Raw genomic sequence first — 19,494 nt, 5'->3', positions numbered from 1 at the left:
AAGGATGATCCACTATAGCTTTGCAGGGTGGCCCTAGTTTGTGCTACCTAGCAGCTAAGTTGGTGCAGGAATTTGAAGGAACTGCTGCCCACATTCCCCCACTTATGGTAAGATTTGGCCCAAATACAACTGCTCAGATGGTAACCAACATAAGCGGATTGTCAATATCAACTAAGAGATGATGGAGGAACTAGGGTCCTTCATTGATTTAGAAAAGAAGACCCCACATTTATCTTTGCTAATTGACAATTCAGGATTCTGACGCAAAATTCAATAAATGATGTCAGAAAATCTAAAGAAACCAATGCAAGAGAAAAGCATAATAAACTTATACAATGTTTTTTAGTCAATTATGAACTATGAAGGTCAGGAATGGAGCGGAAGAAAGTTAATGCACATTTACAATTGAGACAATGTAAATATAAACTTATCTACAAATTGAATAATCCAGCAAAAGACTAGTTCAACTGGATTGCAGAAACAAAGAAAAAAACCAGAATATGACGGAAACTAGTAACTTGGAGCAGAATAATCAGAATAACCAAAACTCCAGTCGGCTGGTCTTATTCTGTTAGCAGAATAGGACTGCAAAATTTGAACAAATTCTGACAACAGAATGAAGAGTGGGCTTTTAGAAAAGACCTAGTGCTACTAGAAAAAGCAGTAGCATAACCAGAACAATTCTGTCAACCAGAATTCTCAACGGTATCAGAAATTTAGAGAAAACAAGAACAGAAACTAGTATGTGAAATTTGGAATAATTCAGACCAGTATTAAGGAAGTTATGAGAGTAACAAACAGTATAAAACTTGGAAGAAAACTAAGGAACCACAGATATGAAAAATAGAATAATACTGACCTCCAGTTGAACAAGATAGGTTGGAAGAATAAAGAAGAACCGGAGTTTTGGAAGCCACCAACCCCCCCCCCCCTCCTCCTCTTGGAATATACCAAGGTGAGAATCCACTCAAGCAAAGTAATGAATCCATAGCAGAAAGTTCAGAAAACTGAAAGCTGTTATGCGTAAATTCGCATGACTGAATGGTTGGCTTCATAGATATATACAAACTCTCAAAATCTAACTCCTAAAATGACTAGAAATATCCTAAACCAACTAGTAATCTAACCAGTTACTTATTTGACCAATAAAGTACTTAAAACAACTCCTATTCTGACTAGGACTCCAACTTAAACTAAATAATACAGTAAATCCTACCCTTATTTTGGGCTCATTAAAGTGAAAATATCTAAGACTAAAGGCCTAATATGCACTGAACCCAGCACAAAGCCTATTTCTACAAAAAAAAATTAGTCCATTTCTGTGATTTACCCGCATCACCATGGAACCAGAACCTGGTCATGTGATGTACAGTGCTTAATGTCAATGAATTGATCATTGAAGGGTACAGTGAGTGTCACCTTTCAAACTCAGAACATATGAACTGATCAGCATATAGGGTTGCTGTTGGAAATTTCCTCCACTGAAGCCAATACCATTTGAGGTTGGGGTACAATGCCTTCCTTTCTTGCTTTCCGGCATTCACGTTGCATCCTGAAATACTCTCTCTTCCGTGCTCTGTAGCTATTTGGATTTTCAGGCTGCTCGACACGTGGATAAACACTAACCTGTGAGGCCACATGAAAAGGAGAGAGGGAAAGCATTCTTGCTTTATCAGCCTAGTAACCTACAAATATCCAAAGGAAATTGCCATTACAAGCTGCAATTACAAATTCTCGGGACTTCTAACATTACCTTTTTCCTGTCTGGTCCATAGTTCTCAAACTTTACTGATCCATCAATCAGAGAAAAGAGAGTGTGGTCCTTGCCCATCCCAACATTCTTCCCTGGGTGAAACTGAAGCGTCACAAATGAAAAATTAAATATCATGGGGATTTTAGGCATATTAGTAATAATTTATAGATACTGGTACCAAGAATTTATTTGGGTTGTTGTGGAGAAATGCTACTTAAATGGTGGTCCAACACAAATTATCATATGGAAATTAAAATCTTTCATGTTCCAGTCAAGAAAACTGATGCAGCAGCCTTCTATTGGTTGCATGAATGTGACCCTATTTGGGCAGCCCAAGCCCAAAAGAGGGTTTTGAAGGAAAATATAGGTTTGGTTTAGTTATTATATATGGTGGCCCTTTTATTTTAACGGGCATTTCCATAACGGACTAATTTAGAAGCCCAAAATTGGACTTTTTAAATAGACATGCGAGACTACTTAACAAAGTCCAGTCTTATGGTCTGTTTAGAGTTCATTTAGTAAGTTTTTTTTTTATTTTTTGTTTTTATGAGTATGTTCCAATTAGTGTTAGAGTTGTCCTTAATTTATCTATTTAGAGTTTGAACAGCTTTAGGAGAGTTGATATTTATATACGTGCCTAAGTATCTATCCAAGATTGAGCTTGTAGAAACTGAGTTTTGGAAAATCATGTGGTTTCGATTAGAAAGGCAAGAGACTGGAATGGAATGAGATTTGATATTTATATATGTGCCTAAGTATCTATCCAAGACTGAGCTTGTAGAAACTGAGTTTTGGAAAATCATGTGGCTGTTCGGTGCCTTCGATTAGAAAGGCAAGAGGCTGGAATTTCCCTCCCACCGATACCTTGTTTTTGAGTCTCTTTTCATCCGTCTTTCAGTTATCATATCTGACAGAATACTTCTCAGTTTGCTTTCAAATTTTTGCTGTTAAAATACTTCTGTCAGTTCTAAAATTCTGATTTCAGATTTGACTTTACTCTCCCATATTATAATATTGCGCAACACTTCTGTATGTTGCCCAAGTCAGGAACCAGATACAACCGCACCCTTGAATTTTAGAAGAAGTAATTTCTGATCTATTTGATAGACCAGATCCTAAGGGGAACTCGACTGAAATTTGGTGGCTTTCTGATCATTACTTTCTCAACTGTTGATTTGCTCTAGAAACCCTAATTCTCGCCCTTATTTCATCCTATTGATTTCTTCAAGTTTCAATTCTGAATTTTACTTTCTCAGTTCCTAAACTTCTGAATCGCTTTCTCATAATCTTTAACCAGTTCCCCAATCAAATTTATAAATATTCCAAATTCCATATCTTGTTTCTATATCCAAATTTGAAATCAGCAAGCACCATAGCCCTATTTCTGTAATTAGGGCTAGGGTTAGCTTGGCTCTACATGAGAAACAATTGGAAATTTTGAACCCATATTACTTAAAAATGGACAAGCTGCAAAAATGCTGAACCCTCGAAACTTAGTAAACCTTTACCAGGAACTTCCTATCAAACAACCATCAAATTTGTTTAAACCCTGCTATCCTTCACTCCTAGCCTCAAAAAATCACTTAAGAGACAATAAAAAAGAACATAATAATAGCAGCAACAACAAAATCTTTTGGGCTTCAGCCACGCATGTTTAAACCTTGGTATTGAGTAGCTCCCCATTTACTTCCTTCTCTTTTATCCATTAAAAAATAGAGAGAAGGAAAGACAAGTATACCATTATTTTCCCAATGGCACCTTTGAATTTTGGCATTTAAAGCTAACACCCACATATATGTACAGTTTGCTCTATTTTTAGCAACCTCTTAATTAAACCAAACATACTCTATGATAGAGAAAACTATTTCAGGCTCCTGCTTCAACTACTAAAACTACTTACCGATAACTAAAGTCTATGGCATGATACTGATACAAACAAAACAACAAACTTAGCCTTATCCCAACTTAATGGGGTCCGATACAAGGATCCAACCAAACAAAGTAGGGAAAACTAAGGTCTAACCAAGAAAAGAGGGATGTGGAGATGGGAAAAGATGGATGGGGAATGAGATGGGAAATGAAAGTAAAAGGAAGGAGGCATAGCCCAGCAGGTCAGGAGAATCTCAGCTAAATGGGATCTGCAAAATGGATCCTTGCCCTCCAACAGGCTCTATCCAAGGTCATACTTGGTACAAGATCTAAACGATACATGTCCTTCCTCACAACTTTTCCTATGGTCATTTTAGGCCTGCCCCTAACCTTTGGTTAGGTCATCCATGATAAGTGCAAATAGATAAGGGCTTAAGGCTGATCTCTGATGTAACCGAATTGTAATTGGGAATTCCTTGCCCTGAACTCCCACAGTTCTTACACTAGTCATCACGCCCTCATACATATCTTTAATTACATCCACATATTTACTTGAAACTCCTCTCTTCACTAGAATCTACCGGATTAAATCTCTAGGGATTCGGTCATAGGCTTTTCCAAATCAATAGACCATATGGAGATCCTTCTTGCTATCTCTATATCTTTCCATGAGCGTCCTCAATAAGTAGATAGCTTCCGTCGTGGATCTACCTGGCATAAAGCCAAACTGGTTTAGTGAGATATGAGTCTCTCTTCTCAAACGGGCTTCAATAACCTTCTCCCAAAGTTTCATAGTGTGACTCATTAGCTTTATGCTTCTATAGTTATTGCAACTTTGGATATTACCTTTATTTTTGTAGATCGGGACTACAATGTTTCTCCTCTATTCATCTGGCATCTTCTTTGTGTTCATTATCCTGTTAAACAGCTTGGTTAGCCAATAAACCCCACAACCTGCTTGGGTTTTCCACACTTCTATTGGAATCCCATCTGGGCCTGGTGTCTTGCCTATTTCATCTTTCTTAGGGCTTCTTTAACTTCCTCCACAATAACCTTTCTTACATATCTATGACCAGTGGTATCATATTGAAAGAATACTCATTTGGGCCATTTCTACTTAACCTATCTCCATTTAGTAGGTCACAGATATACTCATCACATCTCTTCACAATGTTCTCATTACTTACCAAGTACCAACACCCTTCCATCATCACCCTTGATACACCTCACCTGATCGAAATCTCTGCTCTTCCTTTCTCTCATCTTAGCTATCTTATAAATAGCTTTTCCCCTTCTTTTGTGTTTAGGTAGTTATAGAAATCCTCATATTTCTTCGCCCTATCCAACCCCACAATCTTTTTAGCTTCATTTCTGGCATCATAATATCTTTTTTTTTTATCCTCTGTCTCTTTAGTCTTTACCATGTCTTAAAACAATCTTTCTTGATCTTAATGGTTGTTTGGACCTTATCATTCCACCACCAAATCTCCCTAGGGGCCTGACAACTATTCTTCGCTTCCCCTAGCACATCTTTGGCAACCCTCCAAATACAAGTCATCATCTCGTTCTGCATCGCATTGGTGTCTCCCTCAAGGTCCTGCTTTCCTTGTTTGACCACATTATCAATAATGCCCTTAGGGACTCCCCTTTTAATCTCCACCACCTTATCTTAGGATCATGGTTCAAAATCTCGCGATATATCACCGATATTTCAGTATATTTTGGATATCTTGACATTGCCGAGACGAAATGACCATACGATATGAAAAAGTCCAAATTTCAATATATTTCGTGAAATTTCATTGAAATTTTGTGAAATTTCAATATATTACTTAAACAATATGTATTTAACTATTTATACATCAAGGTCCGACCGTATACTATCAATCAAGGGTGCAAACCCAAAACACTACTTTGAGTTTATTTTTTTTTGCAATATAAAGGTTTAAATGTGTTTATTTAGCTTAAATAAGGGTGTACATGAAGTATCAGGCCTTAATATGTCCAAAAACCCACCGAGCTGGACTGCCAAAATATGGCAGAAAAAATACCATATTTCAGCAAACTTTTGGTAAATTTCGGATATTTCGGAAATCTCGACTTGCCCGAAATGGCGAGACGGGATGAGATCTTGAACTATGTTTAGGATGCATAGGTTCCTTTCTCCTACACTTCTGTGCACTGAGGCATAGAACCAAACCAGTCTGTGTTGGGTGGTAAGAGTTCCCAAGGATAATCTTACAGCCCTTACTCACCATTTTGTCTACCCTTCTTGTTCGGAAGAAAACTATTTGGCTGCGATGATTCCCACTTTTATAGGAAACTAAGTGCTCCTCTCTTTTTTCAAAGAAAGTGTTCACAATGGGAAGATCATAAGCTGTCGGCTATAGCAAAGTCTAGGATTGAGGTCCCCTCATCGTTCCTCTCCAAACCCCGTAACTGCCATGGACACCTTCGTATCCTCTACGATCGCTCCCAACATGTCCATTCAGGTTAGCTCCAATAACAACCGATTCATCCTGGCCAAAACCCTACATTAAATCATCCATGTGTTCCCAAACATGACGTTTACTACTTTCATCCAATCCTATTTGGGGAGCATCAGCATAAACGATACTGACATTCTGACAACCACTTTCTCCAACACCAATTTAATGAATATAATCCCATCTCCCAATCTTTAGACCTCCACTACATCCTTCTTTAGATCTTTGTCCATTATTATGCCCACTCCGTTTCTATTACTTTGACCTCCTAGATATCAAAGTTTGAAGTCATCCAACACCTTAACTTTGTTACTCTTCCATCTAGTCTCTTGGATACAAGCGATATTAATCCTTCGTCTCCTCATAACATCTACCAACTCCAGGCTCTTACCCATTAAGGATCCAATGTTCCAAGAAGCAAGTCTTATCCTAAATTTCTGGGCTGGCAAATTTCCTCTCAGTTGCTCTTCCGTACTTATCACGGCATCCGAGCGTTGACGCGGTGCGTCGCAAACGCGACACCCTAGCCAAATAAGGACGAAAAGACATGAAAACAAGAAGAAAAAAAAAAGATAGATTAGAAAACAAGAGGATCCGTGCAAAAGGTGATTGGCTAAATAAGTAAAGTGTTGGCTGCCTACCTGATGCACCACTATAAGAATATAGATAAATAATAGATACGAATAAACAAAAAGGGTAGAGGAGAAAGAACACCTAATGCATTAAAAGACACTCACACATATAGAAGAGGGATGCACCAAAAAATAAATAAATATATAAAAAAAGTAATAGAAGGAATATCTAATGCATTAAACAGACAATCTCAGCACTTGATGGTGTATAGTCTCCAGGAAGCCAGGAAAGGTGTCTCACAACGCATGCAAGCATATAATATACGCAACCACATGAAGGTTCGAGTAGATGTTAAAACAACTAGAGCTGTCAAAAAACAGGTTTCTATTCATAACCAAGAATGATACAGCAGAGAAAACAATCACATTGGATCAAGCAAAGTACACAGCACAAAGTAGGGTTCTATGATTTTAACTCAACAACTAACAAAATCAAAAGTAAACAGAGAATCAGCATGGAACAATAGAAACAGATAAATGGAACAAGGTTCAAGAGAGATGGAACTCAGGTACTTGAAACTCAACGTTTCAGGTTGATAGAAGGGTTATCGAGAGAGATAGAACTCTCTCTTTAGGGTTTCATATAGTCCCAGGAACAGAGTATCAAAAATGGGAGACAAAGAAACACAGCAAGGACGGATAGGCATATGTAACTCTAACATAACCAAATAAACACAAACCAAATAAGCGCAAATCAGAAACACAGTAAAAACAGGGTAACTACTAGAAGCACAGTAGCTACTGAAAAGCCAAATAAGCACCACATCAGAAACATAGTCATTACAGGGTAACTACCTGAAGCACAGTAACTACAGGGTAACAAGCACAAATCAGAGCAAGTACATGTAAGATTAGAACAAAAGAACTCGTTGACCACCAGGTCGTGCGAAGAAATCACCACACATGTTCCACCTGGTAGAACGGGGCCTAACGGAGCAGATTGTAGGCGATTGTACTAGATACTCCACCGGAGCACCAAGAAATCAGAGCCACTCAGAAACTAAAGGAAAAGCCAAACACAGAAAGCCCTCACAACAAAACAAAGTCACAATCAAATCCTCCCTTCACCGTGAGAAACAGATTCCTCTGTCCTTTGCGCTGCTGAGGAGAGGATACTTGGATAAAGTAGCTCAACTCCTCGAATCGAGTGGAACGACTGAGCCTCAATAAAGTAGCAGCCTATGACCCAGTGCGTTACAAAGGGGTTTTGCGAGGCCAACGGATATAGGGTCTCTCCGTGTACACCAGAAGGATTCTCGGTTTATCCACCTGAGGTAGGAGCAGGAGAAGGAGCGAGAGAGCGAGGGGCTCACTAGTCTCTTCTGGCCTTGCCCGATAGTCACTCCATGCTGATCCACCGTTACAATGAGAGAGAGAGAGAGAGCACAAAACAGTGTTCACGTGAACAGTGTCACAACCCATATTTGCCTTGTTTGGGGACCCATCAAGTGAAGAAAGATTATATTCTAACGCTGCCATAGAGTAGTTTCTATTTTCAGTTTTAGAAAGTTTATTTTATTTCATATTTAGGAAGCTTCTAATATTAGTTAGTTTCTATTTTTGTGTCCTTGTTTGTTTATAAGGCCAGATCCTATAAAGCCTTAGTAGCTTCTATTTTCCTATTTTCTATTTTATTTTAGGAAGCTTCTATTTTCTTATTTTCCATTTTGTAAGCTTGCCTAAGCTATAAAATTGGCACCCATTGTAAGAAAGAGTCACCAATTGATTAATGAAATTTACAAGCAATGTTTGCCTCCAATTCTGAGAAAGAATTTGCCTTTCAAAAGCTGAGATAGCTGTGGGTGAGCGACCCAAGGCTGAGATAGCCTACCCCACTCCTATCCCTATCCCCCTTTCTATCTGTCCTTCTATTTTCATTTTTGTTCTTCCAATCAACCCCTACTGTTGCTGCCACCTTGTGACTGCAATAAACTGCTGCTGGAGAACTCTTTGAAGACTTGAATCAATCCACAATCATCACCAAATACTGCTAATGGTGTTTAGACAATCAAGTGAAGGACTGCTGCACCTGCGATCTCAGTTCTGCCCAGAATCTGCTGCAAACTTCAGACTTGAATAACTTCACAACCAGCCATTAGAATTGGCTGATATTTGGAGCACAAACCACCCCTGCCTAGGCCTTCGCTCAATCCTACTTTGGAGCCATTCCTGCTGCTGGTTTGGTCCTTATTCACAAAGTTACTAATTCTGATTTAGTTTTTATTGTGGTGTTCTGCTGCAACTATTATCGATCCTACTGTAAGGTGGTTCTTAGTTGAAAACCTTCTACGTTAGTTGTTACTTGGGATCTTGTAAAAAAGGGTGTTCCTACCAACCCCATATCAATCTGGTATCAGAGCTATGGCTACTTCAAGTGCTATCCCTACAGATTCAAGAGAAGTACAGATTTCTATACGTCAACTGGCTGATATGATTAAGAATCAGTCCAATCAAATGACACCTATAGAGCATCATATGGATACAATGTCACGATGTATCGATACAATGTTACCAAGTATCGATACAATGTCACAACATCAGCCCACTCCAGAGGACCATAGAGGCCATCATCACAGAACACCAACAGATACCAGGGAAGGTTGCCACAAAGAACTATTACACCATAGGCACCACCGATTACATTTGAGGATCATGTGAGAACATACTTCGACAACAATACTGGTTTTCCTCCTCGGCAATCTGACGATTCGCAAAAGGTGAAGCTAGAATGTAAGGAATATAACAGGAAGCTTGATCCATAGGAGTTCCTTGATTGGGTAACTGCGATTCAGACAATTGCAACGGGTATGACATATAGTAAGCTAGAAAATTCAAATTTGTCAAGACTAAACTTGTCGGACCAACCAGAGAGTGGTGGAGATTACAAGAGCAGAGGGGATCAAGATTGAGGCACGTCCATTATTACGTGGGATACAAGAAAGTCGATTTAAAGGGCAAGTACCTCCCAGAGTCTTTCGTAATACGCTTGCATGATCAACTAAATACACTACGGCAGGGTACATTAGCTGTGTCTGAATACACGGATAAATTTGATGGTCTATTGCCATGGACAGAGTGGAAAAAGATGACATGCAGCTGATATCTTGGTACAATCTTGGGCTACGACTAGAAGTCAGAAGAACAATTGGAACAGCTATGTCTATGATCTTCAAGACTGTTATCAAAGGGCATCAGAGGCAGAAGATATACAGAAGATTCCCGTCAGACCTTATGAAATCAAGCCAGGGAGTACAAGAGGCCACCACTTACTACACAACCACCTCAATCCACAGGTAGACCGAACAACACTCCCTCATTTGCTGATAAAGGGAAAGCTCCCATGAATGCAAACAACAGGAGAAAAGTGATATCACTACAACAGATATGGACACTTTGCTAAGTTCTGTCCACAGAAGACATGGAGTACAAATTGTTGCTTCCCTTGAGACCGAGGAAGATGTTGAAATTAATGATGGACTTCCCCTCGAGGATGATACGGAAGATCAGCCATCAGATGAGTATGACGATGGAATGCAAGCTTAGGAAATTAATGTGGTTAATCACATTTTGGTTGCTGAGTCACAGGGAGAAGACTAGAGAGATGTAATTGTATTTTCTACTGTAGAACGGTTCCCCTCCCTTCTCGTGCACATGTTAGTATTGTGGCGGACTAGTTTATACAGTATATCACTGAGGTACACGCTGACGTACACCGACGTATTCCTCTCAATAATGACATATATAAGGCTACGGCTGATCGTCATCATTTTTATGTTGAGTTTAAACCCGACGATATGGTGATTGTACGAATCACACCAGAAAAGTTTGCACCTATCACAAACCACAAGCTGCATCCGCGGAAGATGGGTCCTTACAAAGTACTGAAGAAGATTGGCCCTAATGCTTATATTCTAGAATTGCCACCAGATATGACCATTAGCAATGTTTTCAATGTGGCAGACTTGACTCTTTATGTTGGTCACCATTCAAATGAGGGCAACACTGAGCATTCTCTTCGGTTACTCCAATTCATTACACCACTCTCTAACAAGATTGAACATGTCGTAGATGACAGTCACACTAAGGAACAAAATGGCGGCGGCTATCATATTTTTCTTGTCAAAAGGAATGGATGGTCAAGGACTGATTGCACTTGGATCCATGCAGACGATTCCAAGTGACTGAACTCGGACCTTTACAAGTGTTACACGCCACTTTTACATTTGTTGGAGCCGAATGCTTTTAAGCCGGGGAGAGTTAATGTTGGGGAGTTTATAACTTACTCCCGAAGAAAAAAGAAAGCAAACAGGCCTTAATTATAAGCAACCTGGGCCTCTTTTAAGTGTCCAGCCCAACATGGGCCTTTAAAGCCCATTAGTGAGCCTGCTTGGTTGCCCAAATTGTAGGCTATATTTAGACTTCCTCTCTCTCTCTTTCACATTTTTAAGTTATGTTGTTTGATTTAAAGACTAATTCCTTAGCCTATTAGGTGTCCTACTTGTTTATGTTTCCTACTTCTCATTGGCTAGGAATTCTCTCTCTTTTTAAATATAGTTTGTAGGCTATTGTCATTCATGATTTATGAATACAAAAGTTATGGTCTTATACATGAAGCTGCTGAGAGAATCAGTGTCCTGTGGGAAACAGTGACAGACTGAGAGACTCTGGTTCGATTGGAGGGATTCCTTCGTGAGAAATCAAGTTTTTATCCCCATTGTTCTGGCTCTGTTATCAAGTAAGTTGCTGTTTCTTTCACTATCAATTGAGTACTGTTATATAATGGATTTAATCTGAGTTTGGGTGCATCAATCCTCTGTTATTACTGCTTATATGCTGGCATTGCGGGTAATAAATTCTCAGCACAGAACTACCAGCAGCTACCCAAGAACAGCTCTGTTTTGGCCCCTGTTTTGTCAAACCAACATCTGCTGTAGTTGGGAATCTACCCATCAGATTCCTTCAATATTTTGGGGTGTTAAAGGCCACCTAAAAGGGTCCTTCAACCAGAGTTTTAAGGTGATCTACTCACCTGATCTGGAGATATAAGAAATATCCTAAATATACTCTGTTTGGTCCAGATCTGAAGAGCAATTTTTTTATTCTAATTTAACCATTAGTGGGCGAGCCTTGGTGCAACGGTTAAGTTGCACTATTGCAACCTGTTGGTGGAGGGTTCAAAACTTGGAAACAGCCTCTCCTGTGAAGCAGGGGTAAAGCTGAGTACATTTGCCCCTCCCAGACCCTGCAGTAGCGAGAGCCTCGTGCAATGGGACGCTCTTTTATTCTAATCTAACCATTGGATCTTTCCCATACTTTTAGGCTTGGAAGAACCCTCCAAGAGTGACCTTCGACTAGATTTGGAGGCTGATCAGAGCCTCGGATTTCATGCAATTGAAAATATCCTATTCCTGGGTTTGAAGTTTAAGATTGGCTTATTTGATTGTTGTGTGCAATCCAGCCATTCAAATTTTACTGTGTGCTGGAAATCATCTATTCTACCAGATTGGAAATCTTGGTCAAAATCTGAAATTTCATCCTGGAAGGTTGACTTTTGACCTATTGGTTGATTTAGTCCTGTTTGAGGTTGTTACTTCGGCTCTTGTAAAAAGGGGTGTTCCTAACAACCCCCATCAGGTATAGTTGTTGGAGCATAGATTGTGGAATTTTACGGCACCCAGAAAACAAGAAACGATAAAAAAAGTTCAACGGGATGGCATCCATGTTACAAGATAACACTTTCAAGCTCATCTAATCTCGAAGAGGTAAAATTTTCAAGTGGACCTCAAGCACAATAAACGCGCTTAATGAAAAGTATTAAACATATAATCAGAGGCAATAACAAATTTGAAGCTCCAAAAATTGTTTTCTATTCCCAATATTTTCAGAAAGCTTCTTTAAAAAGTTGAATTGGACAAATGAGGTTCCTAGACCTTACCTTGGTCCCACGCTGCCGAATGATAATCGCACCAGGCTTGGCAACCTGATCACCATAGATTTTGACACCAAGTCTCTGACCTTTCGAATCTCGACCATTCTTGGTGCTTCCAGCTCCTTTCTTGTGCGCAGACTCAATTATTAATGGCGCTTTAACAGGAAATGAGACGGAGACCCTGTTACCAGCACTAATAGACCCAAAATCTCCTTTGAAGAAAGTAGACGACGAGCTTGAACCCAAGGAGAATCCTTTAAAAGCTCCAACCAAGTTGAAGCTGGCTACAGCTGCCATTTTGCCCCTATCTCTGCTAAAAAAATTGTGAGATAAAGAGGTTAAAAATGAAACCTTATCATGCGAGTTGTGATGTTGTATTGCGTTCATGCACTGCTACTCTAACACATGCACACAAATCCTCCGTGCAAAACAGCAAAGGAAAATGCTACATTGTATGTGGAATCAAGGATCGACCCATCCCCTCAACGAAGAGGTTTTTAAAAAATTGAACACTTAATTTCTAAGTTTCTCTATGATATGTAACCTATAAAATAAGGGGGCATAAACCTTGGAGATCCCTAGCATACATTTCTAAAACTTAATGTTACATCCAACTCCTACTCAATTAACTTTATTTTTTATTTCCTTTTTTTTTATGCCGTGGAAAATATCTATTAGGATTCCTTCCTGAGATCACTTCCTTAGGCCTAGAAACATATTAGCCAAACTTAGATATAGAGGATAATTTGGCTTTGCAATGGATTGATTCAGCCAAGTTGGTTGATTTGTATTCCGTGATAGCTAAAAACTTCCACATGGTAAGAAAGAATCTGAATTGATCTTAACGAACAATTTAATATATTTTGTAAAGGTATTTTGTATGCATTGGTATTTGTTTTGAGTTGGAGACTAATATTCCCTGCATTGAATTTTGGCTCAAGGGATATTATTCTTATAGCCTTGATAACAAGCTCCACTTCATTTTCTAAAATTTGGGCCCTTATTCAACATCTATCCATCCCAAACATAAGTTGGAACCAATAGCAAAAAATTTAACCATCAGAGACATCAGCTGTTTTTCATGATCACATAAACCATTATGGGCTGGCAACAGTGAGGGCAGGGTCAGGTACTGACCTCACCCTTACCCTCTAATGCGTTGTGGAGGTCTTTGCCATGACCCTATGGAATATGGGTGAAATTACTATAGCTTGGATCTGACATCAAGAATGAATCCCAAATCTGTTAGAGGGATCTTGACTTAGAAGACCATCTTTTAAGGTTGCGCTCCAACCAGATATCATAGATAGCAGCGCCAAATGCAAGCTTGCCCATCGTATCACAACAAGATTTGCCGGCAAAGGATAGGTCCACCCAGATCCATTCTCTATCGAAAGGCAAAATTCTTCTTCTCTGAGGCCAACATTTGGCCAAAAGACCTTTCCAAACCAAGGAAGGGAAGCGACAGTCAAATAAAAGGTGATCCACGTCTTTGGTGGCATTCCAACTGGCCCCAATTCCTGATTTTCTAGAATCCCAAAATCTCCACATATGGGTTCAGTTTGAGTCAAAGAACTGGTTCAATAATGAACCAAACCAACCAAGTCATACGAAATCTGCATCACCAGATACCTGTACTTTAAAACCTTGGTCACAGCCCTTGTGGTAAAGCAAGTGACAACCAAGGTAGTGAAGCCTTGGAGGGAAGGTAGTTAAAGCCCAACCGCAGGACATTGGTGGTGAAGCCTATTGGTCATATGTTCTTCTTTCTTCCTTCTTCTTCTCTCTCTTGTTTCCTTTTCTCCATTCACTGTTTGGTCAATATTTTACCTTCTGCTGTGGTCATCTACTAGGTGATTTCTGATCTTCTCTTTTGTGTCTAGTTAATCTTTAATATTGTTCACTACGTTCTGCTTAAGTTCTGTTATTTTTCGGCACTTTTACATGTCTGTGATATGCTGTTGAACAGCAACATAGTCTGATCTTCAATCCACAATATCTGAGAGTAACCATCATCTTGGGCTGAAATTAAATTATGTTATTCCCCTCCTGTCCTTCTTTCGACCCAAGTATGATGCCCATCGTATTGTTAGATCATGATTTATACTACTTTTCCTAACTTGATATTTTCTGTTTTCTATACTTCCTATTTTCTGTCTTGCATGTTTCTGCCCATGCAATCTTTAGTTCTTTTTGATACATTTACCACATAGTTTCCCCCATAGGACCTCTGTGATATATTAATTTCAGCTTCATCTGGTTTCTAGTTTGCAAGCTATATTCACTTCAAGTTTCAGTCATATTTCTCAGTTTTCTGGTTCACTGCGATTCTGGTTTCTCATAGGTTTGCTAGTGTTTGTTACTTCAGCCTACCTTACCTCATCATCACTAGTCCAGAAAATATCCTGCTTTGGGTGTTCTTTTATTTCAACATCTGAGATTTTGAGTCTTATATTTTTATTCTATGATGATTCGGCAAAACAGCTTACATACTTCTCCCCTATAGGACTTTATTCCAAACACTGGATGGGCTACTCCAATTGGGGTTTCATAGAATATATTGTTAAGGTAAAAAATCTGTCTTTACATGAGAAATCTAGAATCTTATGCATTGGGAGCATTATCTTTTACAATGTTTGGGTAGCTAGGAATGACTGCATGTTTAGAGTTACAAAAATCTACCCATGTTCTCTTGCTATGAAAATTCATACAGATTGCCATGATAATGACCTCTTTAATTGTTTTGACTCATGATCCTAGTGATTTGCCCTCAACCATGGCTGAAACCCTTTCATCTGCTTCCTTAGACCACCAAAAAGTGTTTGCCCTCATCTAATTTGATGCTGCCTGAAGCCCCTCCAGTGAGAGAGGAGCAGCAGCATGGATTTTTTCTGATTCTAACCTTTGCTTTGTTAACAAGAGGTTCAAGGTTATAAGATGGCAGAGATCCTGTGGCACATGAGGCAACATCAATCATGGAGGCACTGATGAGCAGCCCTGGGAGCCAGAATTGCAAGAGAGGTTGGACAATTCAGCTATGCAGACACTCAACAACGACACCATAGAAGAGTACCACAGCCTTTGGCATGGGAACTGTTGTGATCCACAGTCTAGAATAGAATCTAGATGATCATAGAAGTAGGGACCCCATTGAGAAACAGGATATGTTGAAGAAACTTGGGCAAACAGTGGCAATTCTATAATATTCAGAATAGTTCAGGGGCTCTAAGAAAGGAAAATAACAAGAACTGGGACCAACAGGTAAATAAATTTAAGGGAACAGAACATTCCTGTAATAATAACTCAGAATAGGGGTAATATAGAAATAAATTCTGAAAAGAAGGGCTTTGAGTAATTAGCAGGAAAGTTGTCCTTGTATGCAAATAAAGAAGATAGAGTGATGAGTAAGAACCACAAGTTCCTGATTTTAAATGTGTGCAACATATTTTCTTCCGTATTTTTTTATGAAAATTGAAATTCAAACATATCTATCTCAATCTTGTGGCAATTTCCTCTTCAAATCACATCAAGATGAACTTAGAAGGAGTAGGGAAGGCAACTCTGGGAATTCGGATAGAATAGTGTTGGTCATGTCATGAGGACACTTTATCACTTCAAAACACAATGACATGTTTTTCACAACACCAGGGGAATCGATGCAATCGAGACTGCACAATTGGGCTTAAGAAGACTTTGTTTTAGACCATGGATGGGTTCTATAGACCTTGGGTCACTTGTTTATAGGTTACTTGTTGTATTGATAGCTAACTCTTACAATAAAAAAATTTCAGTTAACAAAAATTATCCCCAAATTTAAAAAAAAAATACCCTAACTACCCCTGCTGGAACTAATGGCCAAATTTAGCCTAGTTCTCCTTGGCCTGGGCTTCCAAACTAGGGTTTTTTTTGTCCAGCCGGGCTCATGCAATTGCATCAAAAATATTTTGAGTTATCATTAGATATAAGTAATTTGAAAATTATGCTTGTGTCTAATGGTCAAATTTAGTCTAGTTCTTCTTGGCCTGGGCTTCCAAACTAGGTTTTTTTTGTCCAGCCAGGAGCGTGCAATTGCATAAAAAATATTTGAGTTATCATTAGATATAGTAATTCAAAAATTATGCTTGTGTCATGCTTGTCTATCATATTAGTCACACTCTACACCGTGAGAATGAGCGTCTAAGCTGCTCAACTCTTGCCCTTTGGAGTTTGGTGTCAAGAATCCTCTGCAGGAGTCCGGTCTTTTATACAGTTCAGGATGTGTGGTAAGTAGAGTGGTTTGTGACAGGGCAATTGTTGTTAATAGCAGTCCGTATGATATAGAAGTCTCCATTCACTAATACAATTTACATCTGTGTGCTTTAAAAAAAAGGGGGAAAAGATTTTTCTTGAGAGTTTCTAACATTTGCCATGGGGCAATTTGGATAAAGCTGAAATTTTGTGGATTGGTAGAACCCAAATGCCCCTGCTCGTATGTCAAGTTTTAGCCAAACCGGAGTTGGCCAAGTACCGAAATAAAGCTCAAAAAATCCAACGAAAAAGTGAAGCATTTTCTAAAAATGAATGGATGGCTGAAAATACAAGGGAAACCGCTTGTAAAGCTCTTTCGTCGAGTGCACGAAATATGTCAATACATGGGATATGTATGAATAAATTTGAGTGAAATTTGGAATGTGTGTGGCCAATCTAGACCATTTCTTAGATATATGTATAGTCAAAGTTGCCACATCACCCTTCCACGTGGCAAACTTGGTGCTGAACCAGAGAAACCCTCAAGTCATGACAACAAGAAAAACTCCCCCCCCCCCCCCCCCAACCCCCTAAAAAAGAGAGTGATTCACAGCAACATAACACAACACAACACCACAGGAATTCAAAGATTTTGAACAGCAGTACAACGCAGAGACATTCAAAGCTGTACAAAATTGGACATTTAATTATAACACGAATCGCATACACAACACTTGGACCCGACAGAGAGAGAGAGGTGAAGAATAAGAACAGCAGAAATTTTATGAAATAAACGTTCACACTTCAGATGCTCCGCCATTCGACAAGGAGCTTTGTTGAGCCACACGAAATCAGAATTTACATTATAATTAACACTACAATCTCTCAAAGTCTTAAGATAGATGAGACACAAACAGCAAGATTGAGTACTCCAACGGGCTTCAACGAACAAATAAAAGTAGGAGATTCTCCATTAAAATCCTTCACAGTTTGTCAAATTATTCAAATAGAGAAACTTAGCTCAAGAATATGAATCAGAAAGAGACAGAGAGAGAACACAAAGCAGAGACAGTATACACAGAGTGAGAGAAGAAGAGACGAATGATTAACACGCAGCTTACCAGTTTTGGTTTGCGGTCGACTTCAGCAAATCGTCGCCTCTACCTCTGACTCCGCTATTGCCTCGCTGACCAGAGAGAGAATGCAAAAAGATAGTTTTTAAAGGAAACGAGGATAAGCCGATAAGGATTGCAATTCTTTGGGCTTTTCTGTATTTTAATAGCGGAACCATCTCTGAATTTAATGGTGTCCATTTGTTTGATTTCAGTTTGTTCTAGGGATCGTTTGATAACATTACGACGCGTGTTTCTCTACCGTTTCTATAGAAAAATTTTATTTGGTATTTTTGTTTGCAGAATAACGGTATTGGATTGTGAAATGGTCTTTATATTTCCATTCCTTTCTTTCTAATTTTGGATGAGAGAAATAAAAATAAGGAGCCAAAACCATTTTTATAAATCCGAACTCGAAGTTACTATTCACCGATCCAGAGGCCTCTGGATGGGATCCAGGGGCCTTTGTTTGTGAATCAGACTCGCCCATTGGTGTAAATCTAGATGTGGTTGTCAGCTGCAACTCGACCTCTCCTCAGTGTATTGGTCATAACTCGGCTGATACACATCGAAATGACCTGATTATTTTCTAACTGAAATCTAATTTGAATACTTATGTTTCATAAGAAGAAACCTTTGACCCAGTTGGAGCGTAAGACTTTCAAAATTGGTTTCAAAACTGACTGATGTACTTTGACAACTATATTCATCTACTTTGCTATGTCTGAATATTATGATATAACTTTCTCGTCTTGAATACGTTTAACCCAATTATTTTTTAGTAAATTAGATAACATAATTACCTACATTTTTTATGTTTTGGGCTTCCCCAAACACTGGCTCAAAAGTCCTCTAAAACTCATGCGAAGTCAATACTTCACCTAAAACAGTAAGATTTTACTTTCTTTCCTCTTTGGTGTGAAGCACCAAAAGGGGTGACACATATCTACGGGTCGTTCTGACTTGTATAATAAATGATGAAAAATCTCACTTACGTCTGTCTTTCAATATTTCTATGTTGGGCTAACTCGCACCAAATTCCATCAAAATGAACCCGCTTACGTCTTTTAATCAATAAAACTCAATATTATATATTTTTCTTGATACGAAGTATTACACCACCAGTCCATTTGGTGGTGCTACCGGGCCCTTGGGTGGTGCTATTGGCCCTAGATTGGCTCCATTTGACTCCATTGGTCTTTGGGTGATCGTTTTATAAAAGTGGTCATTTTTTGGGGTGTTTTTATGGGTTCTTGGGTGATTTGAGAGAGACGCCATATGTCCATGTTATATTCTCATCATCACCGGGGGTGACAAATCAAAGCCTACAATAATCGGGATAACAAATATGGATGTTGATGTGGTTGCACAACTATTGTAAAAAGGTGCATGAAGAACTGAAATTGTTATCCAACATCTTTGTTGCGAAGGCATGGGAATTTAGAAGTTTCACATGGTAGCAAGAGTTAGTAAATTGTATTGAACC

The 19,494-nt window shown here is 39.0% G+C and overlaps 1 protein-coding gene across 2 annotated transcripts; it reads right to left on the bottom strand.

The window, feature by feature from the left end:
- Window positions 1-1,345: 1,345 nt before the first annotated feature.
- LOC122647344 (50S ribosomal protein L27, chloroplastic) lies at window positions 1,346-18,140 on the bottom strand. Of its 2 annotated transcripts, none has more exons than XM_043840775.1 (4): window positions 18,018-18,140; window positions 12,676-12,982; window positions 1,754-1,855; window positions 1,346-1,626 (listed from the first exon to the last, which is right to left on the bottom strand). In XM_043840775.1, the coding sequence occupies exons 2-4, from the start codon at window positions 12,964-12,966 to the stop codon at window positions 1,447-1,449; spliced, it is 573 nt and encodes a 190-aa protein (XP_043696710.1). In that variant the 5' UTR covers window positions 12,967-12,982; window positions 18,018-18,140; the 3' UTR covers window positions 1,346-1,446. The 2 variants fall into 2 exon arrangements, with proteins under 2 accessions (XP_043696710.1, XP_043696708.1); XM_043840773.1 differs by having other exon boundaries at window positions 12,676-12,979.
- Window positions 18,141-19,494: the final 1,354 nt, after the last annotated feature.

This window comes from Telopea speciosissima, unplaced genomic scaffold (genome assembly GCF_018873765.1).
Source record: "Telopea speciosissima isolate NSW1024214 ecotype Mountain lineage unplaced genomic scaffold, Tspe_v1 Tspe_v1.0029, whole genome shotgun sequence".
NCBI lineage: Eukaryota > Viridiplantae > Streptophyta > Magnoliopsida > Proteales > Proteaceae > Telopea > Telopea speciosissima.
Note: the sequence above shows the minus strand (reverse complement) of the source record. Positions and strands in the feature narration are given on the sequence as shown.

What these genes read in the sequence shown, in the direction of transcription:
- LOC122647344 (XM_043840775.1), bottom strand. Translation starts at nt 12,966, where the DNA reads ATGGCAGCTGTAGCCAGCTTCAACTTGGTTGGAGCTTTTAAAGGATTC. An exon ending in TTCGGCAGCGTGGGACCAAG is followed by an intron (nt 1,856 to 12,675) that starts GTAAGGTCTAGG and finishes GTGACGCTTCAG; the next exon opens with TTTCACCCAGGGAAGAATGT. An exon ending in ATGGACCAGACAGGAAAAAG is followed by an intron (nt 1,627 to 1,753) that starts GTAATGTTAGAA and finishes GTGGCCTCACAG; the next exon opens with GTTAGTGTTTATCCACGTGT.